The sequence below is a fragment of the Abramis brama genome (assembly GCF_963993115.1).
Source record: "Abramis brama genome assembly, chromosome: 25".
Taxonomy (NCBI): domain Eukaryota; kingdom Metazoa; phylum Chordata; class Actinopteri; order Cypriniformes; family Leuciscidae; genus Abramis; species Abramis brama.
In genome coordinates, this window is record NC_139987.1 from 17,071,840 (window position 1) to 17,087,123 (window position 15,284).

The 15,284-nt window shown below is 36.7% G+C and overlaps 2 protein-coding genes across 3 annotated transcripts in view; both read left to right on the top strand.

Annotated features, from left to right (window-relative positions):
- lhfpl6 (LHFPL tetraspan subfamily member 6) overlaps positions 1-7,651 on the top strand; it is a 56,866-nt gene extending 49,215 nt beyond the window's left edge. Inside the window, exons 4-5 of one of the 2 annotated variants that reach the window (XM_084104013.1) lie at positions 5,954-6,052; positions 6,841-7,552. In XM_084104013.1, coding sequence (XP_083960139.1) covers positions 5,954-6,052; positions 6,841-6,959 — 218 coding nt within the window. In that variant the 3' untranslated portion in view covers positions 6,960-7,552. Of the gene's footprint in view, positions 1-5,953; positions 6,053-6,840 lie in introns of both variants that reach the window. The other variant, XM_084104012.1, reaches the window with a different exon arrangement.
- Positions 7,652-10,461: 2,810 nt separating this feature from the next.
- On the top strand, positions 10,462-14,888 carry LOC311076150 (cytoskeleton-associated protein 2). Its single transcript, XM_084104079.1, has 7 exons — positions 10,462-10,634; positions 11,350-11,419; positions 11,562-12,346; positions 12,928-13,261; positions 13,348-13,408; positions 13,538-13,850; positions 13,964-14,888. Exons 2-7 carry the CDS (start codon positions 11,396-11,398, stop codon positions 14,250-14,252), a joined length of 1,806 nt encoding a protein of 601 aa, XP_083960205.1. The 5' UTR covers positions 10,462-10,634; positions 11,350-11,395; the 3' UTR covers positions 14,253-14,888.
- Positions 14,889-15,284: the final 396 nt, after the last annotated feature.

Below are 15,284 nucleotides of genomic sequence, written 5' to 3' on the forward strand. Positions count from 1 at the left end.
CACAGCATGTATTGTTCCCGGTGGAAAACACTTGGTACAGATACTGTATGAAGGTCCTATCTATGCGCACTCACTGAAGAGAGCTTGCGTAAGTAGCAATCAGAGGTGTTGCTTTTAGTGATAAGACAGTTGTCTCAGCTGTCCCTGTGTTGGCGTTCTCATTTCCTGAGGTGTTGTCAGGCTGTGTGAGCACTGTAGAGTTGACAATAGACCAGCTGCTGTGTGTGTTGCACAAAAACTAGTTATTACTTATCACCTCTATAAAACAACCTATTCCATTGTTTTCCCCAAGCAGGGGTGCAAGTTATTTATTTATTTTTTACTATGCTATGAAATATCTGTGTATATTTTTTCTTTGTTAGTTTTATAGATTGTTATTGTGGTTTATAATACATTTCTAAATTACTAATTTTGGTTATATATTTTATTATTGTTATTCTCTAATAAATTTCTACACTCTTTATCAGTAGCTACCTATTTTCCATCCACCTATTTTTCTGTGCATTTTGGGATATCGCATAAAAAAGCATGTATCGAAATGCCAAGATGAGCATACATTTTTGCATTTGTGTATAAAATTGTGTATAAAAAATGTAGGCTCTCAGTTGAGGCGGATACATTTTTTATCTAATAAGAAGACATAGGGCCCTATTTTAACGATCTGAAGCGCAAGTATCAAACGCGAAACGCAAGTAACTTTGTGGGCGGATCTCGGATCTCAAATCTAAAATGGGTTGGTCTGAAGTAGCTACATTACTCATAGGTGTGGTTTGGGCGTAACGTGCAATAAACCAATCAGAACGTCATCTCACATTCCCTTTAAAAGCAGGCGCGCTTGTTCCATGGCGGATTGCTATTATAATGGCGGATTTGTCAGGCGCACGCCAGGAGCGGTTCACAGCCGAGGAGACCGACGTTCTTGTCAGGGCCGTAAAAGACACTTTGTCAGGTGTCCTTATATACCTATGTGTCTTTCCACTATTGGTCAAACAGGTTTGATCCGTCATTACTACAATTAGCCTGAATAATTTGGGTAAATGTGTAAGCTAGATTTATGCCTATTTATTCACATCTTCATGAACACCACAATGATTTCCCTCGTGTGGTAATATTTTTCCTTGTAATTATGTATGGTTTGCACTAATTGTGCACACGCTACATTATGGCCAAGCATGAGCCCTAAAAATAGCATCTGAATAACGCGCCACTGACTTTAGACCAGGTTTTTCCTGGTCTGTGGCGGAATTGTTTTCTGAAACCGCAAAATAGCACCAGGGAAGTTGGGAACGTTTATGCCGGAACACGGCTCCTCTTTTCGCTGAACCGCCCCCGGGAGTGCAAGTTAATTCCCTAATTTACCGACGTGCGTCTGTGGAGGGAAAAGCCCGCTGTGCGTCAGGTGCAAAATAGGAATGATACATGCGTCGGTGTACAAAGTCAATTGCGCTGGGTGCAAGATAGGGCCCATAAACTACGATGGAAACGCATTTACCATATAAATCCCTCAATACACAACAAAAACCTTTGCCTAAACAGAGAATGTGATTGGATAACTGGACTAACAACCAGCGTACCAATTTCAATTTCATAGTATCTCAAATGTTGGTTTGGTCATTCTGAAAGGCTTGAGCCAAAGTCTGTCATCAGAATGATTTGGTATAATGTCCCACATGATTGCGTTCCCAAACACCAGGCATCCGAACGCAATATAACAGGACAATGTTTATTGTGTTTCATCTGCGTGCTCTGAGATGCGAATCATTAATTATGTTGATTAAAGAGCCACAGTTGCTTACCCGATTGCAGCAACTTCCATTTTTATTACAGATGTTTTGCACAAATACATGGGATACAAATGTGCTTTATTCACAAATGTTTTATGTGAAATTCCCAATTTTGCGCACAAGTTAAATTCACAACTTTTGATGGAAACATAAATTATGGAAAAGAAAACTTAATTAAAATCTTAAAAGGTTTTTATTTAAAAATGGATCTGTGGTGAGATGTTTAGACTTTTAGAAATGTATTCGAAAATATTATTATTATTTCTAATAAATTTATAAATTCTGCATCAGTTACTAAATTAAAAGATTTTCTCTCAAATAAAAATGAGGTAAACCCATATTTCTTACATGACAAACATTGACTAATACTAATCCATCTGATATAAGCCTATATACTCATTCTATTTCAGGGTTCTGAAAGCTCAAGTATTGGCAACACATGTGACATGAGAGTTAGAAGATTGAAGTTGTTGTTTTTGTGGACTGAATGAAAATTCAAAATCCTGCCACTCTCTATGCAGGCTGAGTATTGTGTTTAGATGAGGGTTTAAAACAGGATTATGGGTTTCAGGTTAGAGCTTGATCTTTATATGTGAGCAACATGAGAATCCTTAGAGACGAGATGCTCAGAAGTAGTGTCTCCTATGCAGGATTCTTTTCTCCTATGCTTCTCTCTCACATGCATCTTTATACTTGATTTCCTCCAAATGTATGGCAGCTACAGATAAGACTTTGCCCAGTACACATAATGGTTTTACTTTTCATCCTGTTATTCAAACACATATGAAGTAAACACACACATGCCATTTCATGAGATCATTTTCTTCACTTTGTTCCTTAGATAAAAAAAAATGTTTGTGCTTTCTGTTCATATCCAGTATACATTACTCACATGTACAACTGCAACTAGTCAGCTTTGCACACAATGTCATGCACTCTACCAAGTGATTTAGTTTTTTTGCAGTTTTGCAGTTTTTTTTTTTTTTGTAATGTAGACTTAGTGCAATGCATACTATTTTTGTTTCACATTCTACTTATTATATGCTACATTTGTAATGCATAGTGTCTGGTTTAGTCTTGTTGTGTAGTAATTTTTTGTAGTGAATTCTACTGCATACTTGTTTTGTAGTGCATAGTGCCTAGTTCAGTCTAGTTGTGTAGTACATATTTGTAGTAAGCATTGCCTAGTGCATACTGTTTTAATAGTTTTCTAGAGCACTTTTATATTTTACTGCACACTCTTCGATTAAAATGAACTTTTGTTAGTATGCACTAAGGGTGTGCCTGAAGCCGAATACAACATTCGGAAAGGAAATAACACATTCTACGGAACCCCTAAAGGGACATGGTAATAGAAAAAATATGAGATGGGAGGAAAAAGTATAGTTCAATGCTTTTGCGTCTCGCATAATTATATAGTTGGGTAATTATACGTGACCCTGGACCACAAAACCAGTCACATGGGTCAATTTTTTTAAATTGAGATGTATACATCATCTGAAAGCTGAATAAGTAAGCTTTCCATTGATGTATGGTTCGTTAGGATAGGAGAATATTTGGTTGAGATACAACTATTTGAAAATCTGGAATCTGAGGGTGCAAAAAAATCAAAATATTGAGAAAATCGCCTTTAAAGTTCTACATTTATGTTCGCAATTGTGCTGCATTCACTCACAAAAATAAATGTTTTATATATTTACGGTAGGAAATTTACAAAATATCTTCATGGAAAGTGATCTTTACTTAATATCCTAATGATTTTTGGCATAAAAGAAAAATCGATAATTTTGACACATACAATGTATTGTTGGCTATTGCCACAAATATACCTGTGCTACTTGTGACTGGTTTTGTGATCCAGGGTCACATATTGTATATAATTTGCGGGCATCGGAGCCGTAATCAATATGCAGGGTATTCAAATTGTGGTAACACTTTATTTTAATGTGTCCTTGTTACACGTTACATGTATTTACTGTAGTAATAACCATAAATTAGGCATAATTGTATTCAACCAACCCTAAACCAAAGCCTATTGTAAGTAGGCTACACGTAGTTAATTACTATTACTCAGTATTTAAATGTATAATTACACTGTAACAGGGACGCATTCAAATAAAGTGTAACCGAAATCGCTTTGAAATGTGCGCACGCTTTTCACTTTCGATTTCGAATTTGCGATCACGTACTCTGTGTATAGGAAGCGGCTGTTCTGACCACACATTTTATAAGATAATATATTTGTCAATGACGCTCAAGATCCTCAATGCGCATCAAATCCTCTACCTGGGCAATTAATGTAATGTAACCTACCTTAGCAAGCCAAACTATGTCCTTTTAGGGGCTCCGTAGAATGCGCTGTTCATTTTCTGTGCTTTTCCAAATAAGGTATTCAGCTTCAGGCATGGATATTTATAACTATTTAAGAACTTTCCCAATGCTAGTGGTAATATGACTTTGAAAACACAGTGCAACCAGAAGCCCATTGCAGGCCAATAAGCTGCTTTTTTCATATTCTGAGTGTGCAGCTCTCCATCCCTCTTATTCACTTTATCACTGTCAATTTTTCCTCACCTTTTCTGTGGCCAAAGGACCTCCTCGTTTCACAGTACTGCAACAGTCCATTTTTGTCTTGGTTTTGTCAAGGAGAATGCTATACTCGTAAACCTTACAATACGTGCTCGACCACATGCCAGTGAGTGAAATGAGTATGCCGCTGCAATCCATAAAGTTAATTTCTGCATAAGTTGGCATTCTTCTCATGCTCTCACATCCACATAATAAACTTGCCCAATATCGACTTATCGATTACTCGCTCATAACTTCTCTGATTGCAGGATATAGGAAAGTGAAGCACGTAAAAGGTTATTTCCTTTCTCTCTGTATTCCTTTGTCGTTTTGAACTCTGAAGTAGAATGTCATTTTTATAAGTGCCTGACTCAGTGTAATGGATTTTCAGGCCTGCTTGAATGGATGCAGGGAAAAGAAGACATTTGAAGAATTTTAAAGACAAAGACGAGTTTTGAAACGTATAACAAGGAGCGATTCGTATAGAACTGGAATAATAATGTTGTATTCTTGACTTTTTTATATCAAAGAATATCCATGACATCAAAGTAAGTACAAATGAAAGTGTCTTTGTTAGTGGGATTTAGCTTGCACGGCAGTGTGGGAGTGTTCTTTGTGTTCAGTCCTCTGTCCTTTCATTATCTCAGACTCAGGCCAAAACTACTCTGCACAGACAACTTGAGACGATCACACACCCATCATTTGTAAGCAGACACAAAGAGAACCAAACATTACATGGCACACATAGTATGCACACAACAGCACTAACTGCACTAACTGCTAAATATGTTCCATGCACACGGTTAGACAAGGCAAAGTCACTGTATATCTACTTGTAATTTATACAAGTATATCTACTTGTATATTTACTTGTAATTTCTCTCTCTCTCTCTCTCTCTCTCTCTCTCTCTCTCTCTCTCTCTCTCTCTCTCTCTCTCTCTCTCTATATATATATATATATATGTATGTCATATCACAATCAGTATCACCACTGAGAAAAGAGCCTGGCATTGAAATAGATGAAGGCACATGGTTTGCAGTTCTTTTTTTATTAGGAAACATTCTGGTAAGGATTTAGAGAGGAGGTGTCACAGTGAAACTATAGTTTTATATATTTCTGGTGGGAATTACATGCCTGTTTATTTTTGCTGAATTGGTGAGAACATAAAAGGGGAAATATGAAATAATTCCCAAGAAGCTTGTTTATAAATAAGCTACTTGCTGCATTCATTATCATATTTTCATGGCTGTTTGGATCTTGAGCCCAGATGAAAACAAGATTTGTGCTTTATAGTCTCTGCGGAGTCTCTGCGGAGGTGTGTGTTTGCATTTGCGTGTGATAGAGTATCTGTGTCAGATGGGAAAAAAACAAGCTAATGATCCTGCGTTGTTTGCAGTAAAACAAATAATAGCTTTTCAGACCGATGACAAAATGTGTGAAGCTATCATGGCTTTCATGGCTATCATCTATTTTTCAGGAGATATCACACTCTTCTCCTCACAGCGGGGAACTATGTGAGCTCTTAGTCATGTCTTAAAGTTCTACTTCTTGTGTACGTTTGGGTCTCTTTGCATTCATAGTGTGTTTTTTCTCTCTGCAGGGCTGCTGATCGGATCTGGATGTGCCCTGTATCCTTTAGGATGGGACAGTGAAGAGGTCAGACAGACTTGCAGCAACAGTTCTGACCAGTTCGATCTTGGTACGTTGGTATATATATATTGAGACGCAAAATTTCACATTATAATTTAGACCTATATGGCAAAGTAGGGGTGTACCAATATTGAAATTTAAAAATATTAGATATCAGTCTACATTATATGAGACTTATCACAATTTATGTACACTACCATTTAAAAGTTTGGCATCAGGAAGATTTTTTTAAGAACTTAATACTTTTTTTCAGCAAGAATTTATTAAATTGATCAAAAGTGACAGTAAGACATTTATAATGTTCAAATAAATGCTGTTCTTTTGAACTTTTTTTCCACAAAAATATTAAGCAGCACAAAGGTTTTCAGCATTGATAATAATAATAAATGTTTCTTACAATGATTTCAGAAGGATCAGGCGACACTGAAGACTTAAGTAATGATGCTGAAAATTCAGCTTTGATCACAGAAATAAATTACATTTAAAAATATATTAAAATAGAAAACAGTTATTTTAAATTGTAATACCTTTTGACAATATTACTGTTTTTACTGTATTTTTGATAAATGCAGCCTGATAAATGTATCTTACCAACCCCAAATATAAAAAAAAATTGATTTTGCACATTCTATATATATGTGTGTGTGTGTGTGTGTGTGTGTGTGTGTGTGTGTGTGTGTGTGTGTGTGTGTTGTGTGCAAAATCTAATTTCCACAAATATAACAAATTATTAAAGTAAAAAAATTCTGTATCATGGTTAAAATACATGAAAACATTTTATTTTTGTTTAAAAATAGGTAGGCCAACTTTTGAATATGTGGTTTATGTTTCTTCCAGGTTCTTGTGAGATCGGATGGGCTTATTACTGCACCGGGGCTGGGGCTGTGCTGGCCATGCTGTTGTGCACGTGGATGGCATGTTTCGCAGGGAAGAAACAGAAACACTACCCTTACTAAACATGTGGAAGACAAAACAACAGTAGAGGAAACTATATGAACACCACATACGGGCATGACTTTCATTCTCCGATTCAGAGAGCTTGTACATCCAGTCCGCTTCCCTAACACTTATCATATACAAGGAGACATGACTGAACGTTGACCTTTCCACGGCAGTTCCCTCTTGAGATTTTTTCTGTGACTGACCTTTGACCTGCATTGGAATCTTTTGCATTTGAAGTGATCAAAAAGAAATATGTCAAATGACCTATTGACTTTTGTAGTTGTAAAGGACTTACTGTATTACTCTCATTTATCTGTTGTGTTTGTGTAAGAACAGTATTCTTGGTGGCTTAAGTTGTTGCGTTTTAGTACATTGTGATATTATAATAACCTATTCTATATTATGCATTCAATCATGTCCTGTTATTGACTTAAATGTCTCCGCTGCAACAATATACATCTCAAACAGTCTGTGTATTTGCTAATTGTATGTTTGACAATATATTGTCTGATATCTTTGTCTGTTATTTACAACTTTTATATATCACATGCATAAATGTCCATTATATTTCACTGTATTTGTAAATAAATACTGAGATTTAAACTTGATTGTTGAGCATAAATCATTCATGTTAGTGCATTTGTGTTTTTAATGCCTTTTATTGTAACCTTAAACAGAGACTCAGTAAACGTAATTTCTTATCTGCATGATCTGTGTATTTTTAACCTGCATGTATCTTTCTCTTTTCGAATGATGGATTGCCTAGTGTTAATTTCCGACAGGGAGATGCAGTGCTGGAGAATTCGCCGCTGGAATGTGAAACTGCAGGGATCCACACTGCAGGAAGATCTAAAAGCTGATCAGAAGTTATTGACGATCTGCTGTTCCCATTTAGCAGCATCAGCAAACCGTCACACACACGCTGCAGTCAGCTGTTGTTTTAGGAATGCATATGTCTGCCTGAATAAGATGAACTGTTATTGATAATCACAGCATTTCATCAAACCTCCCCCTGGTTTAACACTTGACTGAGTGAAGGAAAGGTTCAGGTTTCCTCCTTGATTAAGCTAAACCTGTCAGTGAGAAGAACAGGCCAATGGTGGAGAGCTGCAGTCAATGTAAGGCAACAGAAAATCAATGTCACACATGGTGGAGTTTTGAAAAATGTATCACTTTGTTCAGCAAAGACAAGCAGAATCTGTCTGACTTAAGGGAAAACAAGCTGTCTATATGTATTAAGCTCATCTCATCGCTGCTCTGTGATTTCTTCTCCTCAATAGTTTTGTTGGACACTTTACTCTCACTGTGGTCTATGTCCCATTGCTCCTACACCTGTATTGTCTCAAATCAGGTATGTCTTTGAATAAGATGGTCAGATGCCTTTGGCCAGATATTTCATATTCACAACACTGTTTTAGACTGGTGTGGTATCGAAATCTGACGCCAATCTGAATCCATTCAACTTTGAGGAGCGCAAGCATTTAAAGCAGCCGATGACAAAACTTTAATAAGCAGAACTTATCGTGTACTGGTGTGGACACTAATATGTATCATTCTAGTATCTTTATAGTTATCGTTCTTAGTGTGAATGGATCTTAATAGAAATAACAAACTTATCTGAGGTCATTTCACAACAATCGATAACTGGAAGGCTGGAATACACTTAAAATGTTTTCAAATTTTACCATAGCCTACTAGGCAGTAGGCAACATACACTTGCCGACTTTGTAAAAGGTTACAGAGAAAAACTAGGCATCATACACTAAATGACTGAGGATCACACACTACCAGACATTCAAGATTTTCAGAACACAACAAACTCATGCAGAAACATGTGCCTTTGTTGCTAGGAGATGCAACATATAGTCTTCATAGTCATAGTATTCATAGTCTGAAGCTAAAGAAACGGATTCTGTGCCCAATGCCCATACACTACACTACTTTTGTACTCCAACTGCCCAATATCAGCAGCTAGCTATTTTCGGCAACTAGCATTAACTGTAATTCGGGGAAAAAATCTGGGCAAAAGCCATGTTGTGTTTTCCAGCCTTAAAGTCGACATTAAAAAGAAGTTGCGGTAGTCTTTTCTTCCCTATTGTGACGTAAATCTGAGTGAAACGGCTTCTCAAACTATTTTTTTTAAAGTAATAATGTGCACATATAATCTATTCAATAACAGCATGATAATATTATTTATAACAAATACTGCAATATTCCATAAAAAAGAACAAAACAAAAAAAAGAATGGTCAATTTTGATTTCATGGTGACTTTAAGACTCAAGATGCATTTCATTTGAAACAAAAGAGAGCAAGTCTGCAGTGTGATAGACATAGAGGTAGCAATTATATTATCCTTCACAGAAGTTGTCTGATAGTATGTGACAAGGTTTAGTGTTAGTGTAGATTAAATACAAAACAGGGAATGGTTGATTTTGTTTTTGATGTTTAGACTGACATATGTGAAGTTTGAAGGGCTACATAAAGATGTTTCCATTTTTAAAGGTGAGAAACTGTAAACCCTGTTTCATTACAGTTTTTTCCCTCTTGTAACATTAGGACTGAATAACATTTAAATATTAAATTAAAAAAATATATATATTTAAAAAGAAAGTAAATGTTAGTGGATATTAAGTAGGTCAATGTCCATTTTAAATCTTATTGTGCATAACAGAAAACAATGCTTTTCACGGCCCATGTCCACTTAAACAGAATAACCAAAATGTTGATCATGCTTGCTTGGTTATCCAACCTTCTTTTTGATATTGAAATGAGTCCAGTCCAGACACACAATTACATACAAGGTAAATGAGTTGCCCTTCTTTATTTAAAATGAATAAAGGGAATAAATGACCATACATAATCATGCAGTCAGCAGAATGGCTCATGAATTATATATTGAATTAATTAAAGTGGAAACCTCGAGGGAAGCAATTTGAGGTCACAGTTGGAGACATATAAGCTCCTTATTTACTCATTATCACACACTGAAATGAAGGCACATTTTACAGTCACATTTTACTCAGCGTAGAGCTGGTTAAGGGCACCAAGATTGTGGAATCTTCTGCCATCTTGTGGCTGAATGTGATTTTTTTTCTACCCCATGTGCACAAGTAGACAATGAACTGTGAATGCGTCCAAACTTTTTAATCGAGTACATTTTGTAGGTATGCAGGTGTGTAGTATAAATATATTCAAAGACATGCTACTATCCACCATGTTGGATAAGTCATTGTCCTTGCGCGTATGTTATTTGACTAGCAAAAACCATGAACGCAATTTACCTCTCATCTTTTTAAACATTTCATTAAACATTAATGTGATTAGACTGGAGTTTAGGTCAAGTGGGTTCGATCGTCCAAAACACTGAGCAGTTATTAGAGGAATTTTATTTTGGTTCAAAACAGGCAGCACCCAGTCTATGGGCAGCACCCAGTTTTCAGAAAAGGGGTGGGGCCGACTCTATTTTTATCACGTGATCAGAAGCAGCCAATACATTTCGTCGGCTAGAGTGACTCACAAACGGTCATCGCCAAAGCCAATCCGACAGTTCGCCGCGCTGAACTCAAATCTCTGTTTGAAAGAGCGTGCTCTGTATTTGAATGTTAGGATAAATGCTCTTCAAATTCACTTTTTAATCTGAGATACCTATACTTGTCTTGTCTGACTGATTGAAGAAGCCTCAGATAACGTAAGTAGATGTTGTTTTGTCAACCGTTAGCATTGATTTGTGAGTATTGCCATGACCCTTTTGAAGCGTGTTAGAATAATAGGGACTCCTTGCTGATTATTTAGTAAGTCAACGTTACTGGTAGAAACCCGCGGATTATTTTGAGTCAATATGTTCAACGTGTATAGGTATAATATATGTCTGGGTGCAACCACCACCTGTTTCTAACAAACTAACGTTATGGTTTTCTCTTGCCTAGCATCTAGCGTCATCAGATAGAAAAAATATATCTGTCATGTCAAATATTTGTCATAAATATTGACAAATCTAGCATTCACTTCAATAATTAATGAATTGAGTCTAGTGTATTGCATGTTTTGCATATTTTTTTTAAATGCAGGAGCTTTTTGGGGTATTGTCAGCTACTGAAATGCAGTTATAAAAAGTCCCAAACAATCATGCATTGTATAATTATTAATAAAAGTGTAGCCTAATCAAGAACAACAAAATGTCTAAAACTTAAAATAAATTGAAAAATAAAAGCTGATTTAAAATATTAATAAATACTTTATTAGTATATAAATCTAAAATAACACTTTTATACACACACATAGATTGAGAGGGGGAGGGGACAAAGTTGAAATGTTGCTGGTTTAAAAACTATTAGGCAGGTAAACTTGAGACATCTTTTCTTGTTTTGCTTGTTTGACCATTATAACAATGTGATGTTCTGCAGGGAAGATCATCATCTTTGAAGAACTGTCCTTTCCCTGATTCACAGAATGGAGTCGGTGGTGACGAGAAAGGTAACATTGCATTTTGTGAAGCAGACCAGCTCTTTCATAGATTTAGAACATTTATTTCTCACATGTACATGTGTAAAATATGTCTGAATGCATGCTTGAAATGTAGTTTGCTCAATTTTGCTCTTTTATTACTTCTATTTAGAATAACAAGGAGAACAGTAAACCAGTTTGTGGCCCAAAAAAACAAGTCTGCAGTATTGTATCAAAACAAAGAGTGATAAATAAATCGGCACCTCTTCAGTCAAAGAATGATCTTAAGGAGGATAACTCTGGAAAAACAGAGAGAGAAAAGGATGTTAGACCGAAGACCAAAACCAATGATGCTGATCCTACTAAGCGCAACACACTAAGCCAGGCCTTCCGTACGCAGCAGACTGTAAGACACAGGAAGCTTGTGGAAGAAGTGCAAAAACCACCTTCTACTGTCTCTGCCATTCAGAAATCCAAACCTGGTACATATAAGGGCCGTGTGGTACAGTCTAAAATAGACTGTTTCAGAAAACCCAGTGGTGATGCGAAGACCACAGAAAAGAAAGTGATTCCAAAACCTGAATTGCCTAAAGTCCGGTCCAAGTCTGTTACTTCCCTGCCGGCGTCCTCTAAACCCAGAGTCAACTTATCTAGACCGAAATCTGTTTCTGATGTCCCGCGGAATGCCACTGAAAAACCAGTCCAGAAGTCAGTTTCCCATTATCGGATACTTCAGAAGGTCCCAGGCTCCATCTCTCAAGCAGGTGCCCCGCGGGTTTGTGTTCCCCCCAGGCCAGCCCCTCTGGCTACAGGGCGCTCGGCCATCAGACCCACCGCTTCAAAGAAGCAAGAGATGGCGAAACCCAAACCAGCCACCACTGGACAGAATGTCAGCAAACCTGTCACTAGTACAATCAGCCAGTACAAAGTGCAAATGAATACTGCTGAAGAGAGAAGGTGAGTTGTATACACTGCCATTAAAAAGTTAAGAAGGTAAGATTATTATAATTAAAAAGACAAAGAACTAATACTTTTATTCAGCAAGGATGCATTAATTGAATCATAAGTGACAGTAATATATAAAATTGCAAATAAACCCGGATAAAAATATATCATGGTTTCCAGAAAAATATCAAGCAGCGCTGTTTTAAATGGTGATAAAAAAAAAGAAAGTGTTTATTTGAATGATTTCTGGAGGGTCATGTGACCCTGAAGACTGGAGAAATGGCTGCTGAAAATGAGTCTTAGCTATCATAGGGATTAATTACATTGTAAAATGTATTGAAATGTTATTTTAAATTGTAATTATTTTTTATCAAATAAATGTAGATGTTGCCTTGGTGTGCATAAGAGACATAAGAGACTTTCTTTTAAGAAACATTAGACCAAACTTTTGAACGGTTGTTTATTTTAGAAACTTCTGTCATATCCTGAATGCAAAACCTGATCAATTATAGCTAGACAAGTGTGACAGTGCAGAGATAGTAGAGGACATATTAATGTGGTTGCCTAATGTTTCATTTATATTCTGCTTTCAGAGCAAAGCTTGCAGAGTGGCTGGCATCTAAGGGAAAGACTCTGAAGAGGCCTCCGGTCTCAGAAAAGTCAGCAACCTTTTCACAAAAAACAGCTCCACAGCCTAAAATTAGAGCCAAAGCCCCAATTGGTGCCAAGTCTAATCCTGTCATCCAAACTGAGGCTGTAAAACCAACCCCTGCATTGCAGACCAACAACCAAACTGATAATATTAAAGTCCCCGACAATAAACCAGTGAATTCTAGTGGAGCAAGCAATATTATGAATACCACACTAGACTTGCTGGACAACAGTGACATGGATCTGCCGGTCGACCCAGAGATAAGGATGGAGTCGGTAAGAACTATAAGATTGTCTTATTTGTCACACACATACATACATGCATGCACTCGATAATTTTATAACTTATTTCTGTTTTGCAGTTGGTGATAAACTTGTGTGATAAACTGGAGGCAATGGAGATACCCTCATCCTGCGAAGATGGTGAGTTTCATGTGAATTCTTTATGCAGAAATTGCAAATTAATTCTAGTATAGTATTACTAGAGTAAACCAGTTTGTAGTCATGATGTGATTTTCATAAATTGCTCATGTTTTTGCTCATCCTCGACAGGCATAAATGCTGACAGAGCTGATGCGTTGGCAGAGGAAAGTATGGAAGGACAAGTGGAGGAGCACGAAATGGATAAAGTGTTTGAAATTCTGGAAGAGGAAGAACTGAGATATGAGGAAAGCTCAGAGAGCGACATTACAGAAGACACTAAGAAGGCTGGCATGAAGATTGAGGATGATGATCAGGAACCTAAGGAGAAAAAGCCATTTGAGAGTGAAGATGACAGTGATGATGAGATGAGGTGTGCCACTCCTGAGATGGCAGGGGCTTCCATTGTGAAATACAATGTGAAGACGACACCATATCTGCAAAGGTGAGTTTGGGGTAATTAGAATGATTATTAAAACTTTATAGGTATTGTCCTAAGTGTGAACAGGCCTTGTGATGTTTAAATATTAATTTGGTTTTCTCTTCATGCCCTTTTAGTGTGAAAAAGAGAATCGATTGCGAAACCGCACCAGCCAGTGGCTCGCGACGCAAAAGCACCATCAAAGACCTAAAGTTTCTGACACCTGTGCGACGATCAACACGAATCCAGCGCAAGTCCTCTCGTCTGCCAGGTATGCTGAACGACCATGACACTTGTGTCTCCTCATTGGCTGAGCTGGTGCAGATGGACGATGCAGATGCGAGTGCCTACATCTACAGAAAAAACCCGGCCCTACTCGAAGACCTTCCTGATCAGCCTGTAGACTTTGCAAAAGTATGCAGTTAAACAAGATAAGCTGATACAACACTAATGTCACTTTCAAATTGGACATTTATACAGTAGGCTAGCATACATAACACCTACATTTGAAGTATTATATGTGACACTATTAAAAATGCTTTATTTTAATATTTAAGTGTTTGTTGCATTTGGCTGCTACATGGAGTAATCTATTAACTGCAATGGCTTAAGTTTTAAGGACAATAATTTGATTTATAGGCACTATTGTGAAAATATGCTATGCTAACATAAGGCGTTTTAACTCTACACTCCTTTTGTTGGGGAGAAAATTGACACGGTTGGAAAAAGTAAGATTTGTTTTGTTGTTGGTCTGTTTTGGGCGGTATCAAAAAATGATCAAACCAAAGAATGTGTTGCCTTTCTCTTTGTAAGATGTTTAAGATGCTGCAATTGTTATTTGTTCAGTTGTTAATTTTCTCACTTTTAAATGTGTAATTGTTTTTTGAACGTACAGTAGTCATTTATTGTTTTAATAAACTAAACTTTGTTCAAATGAGGATTTAATTCAACCCACACTGACCATGTCTTTTTAAAGGCAAGATGAGCATTCAGCTGTGTTTTAACCATTCTGTTTATAACTCTACTATGACCTAAAACAACTTAATAAAGAATATTTCATTGAAAAAATTAAAATAAATCCTGTCATTATTAACATACTAGAAATATTGGTTTTAATTTCGCATGCATGTACTAAAGGGTTTATTTGTTCAAAATGACAAATGTAGTTTATTCACTGTCATGTCTTCTGTAAATTACAAATAGAGATGTTGTGCAGAATGACAGTCACCATTCACGTTTATTATATGAGAGATGCAAGGAAATTAAATGGTGACTAGACTTTTTCTTTTTAAAGTCATATAATAACGTGAGTTTTTTGTCCTTTTTAGAATAGCAGTTACTTTATAAATTGCTCATAAAATTATTTTTTTTCGAATCTATGATTTATTCAGGTTCCTCCCTAACTGCCGCCAATTTCTTCCCGTAAGCGCACTCTGATTGGCTGGAAATTTGAACTCG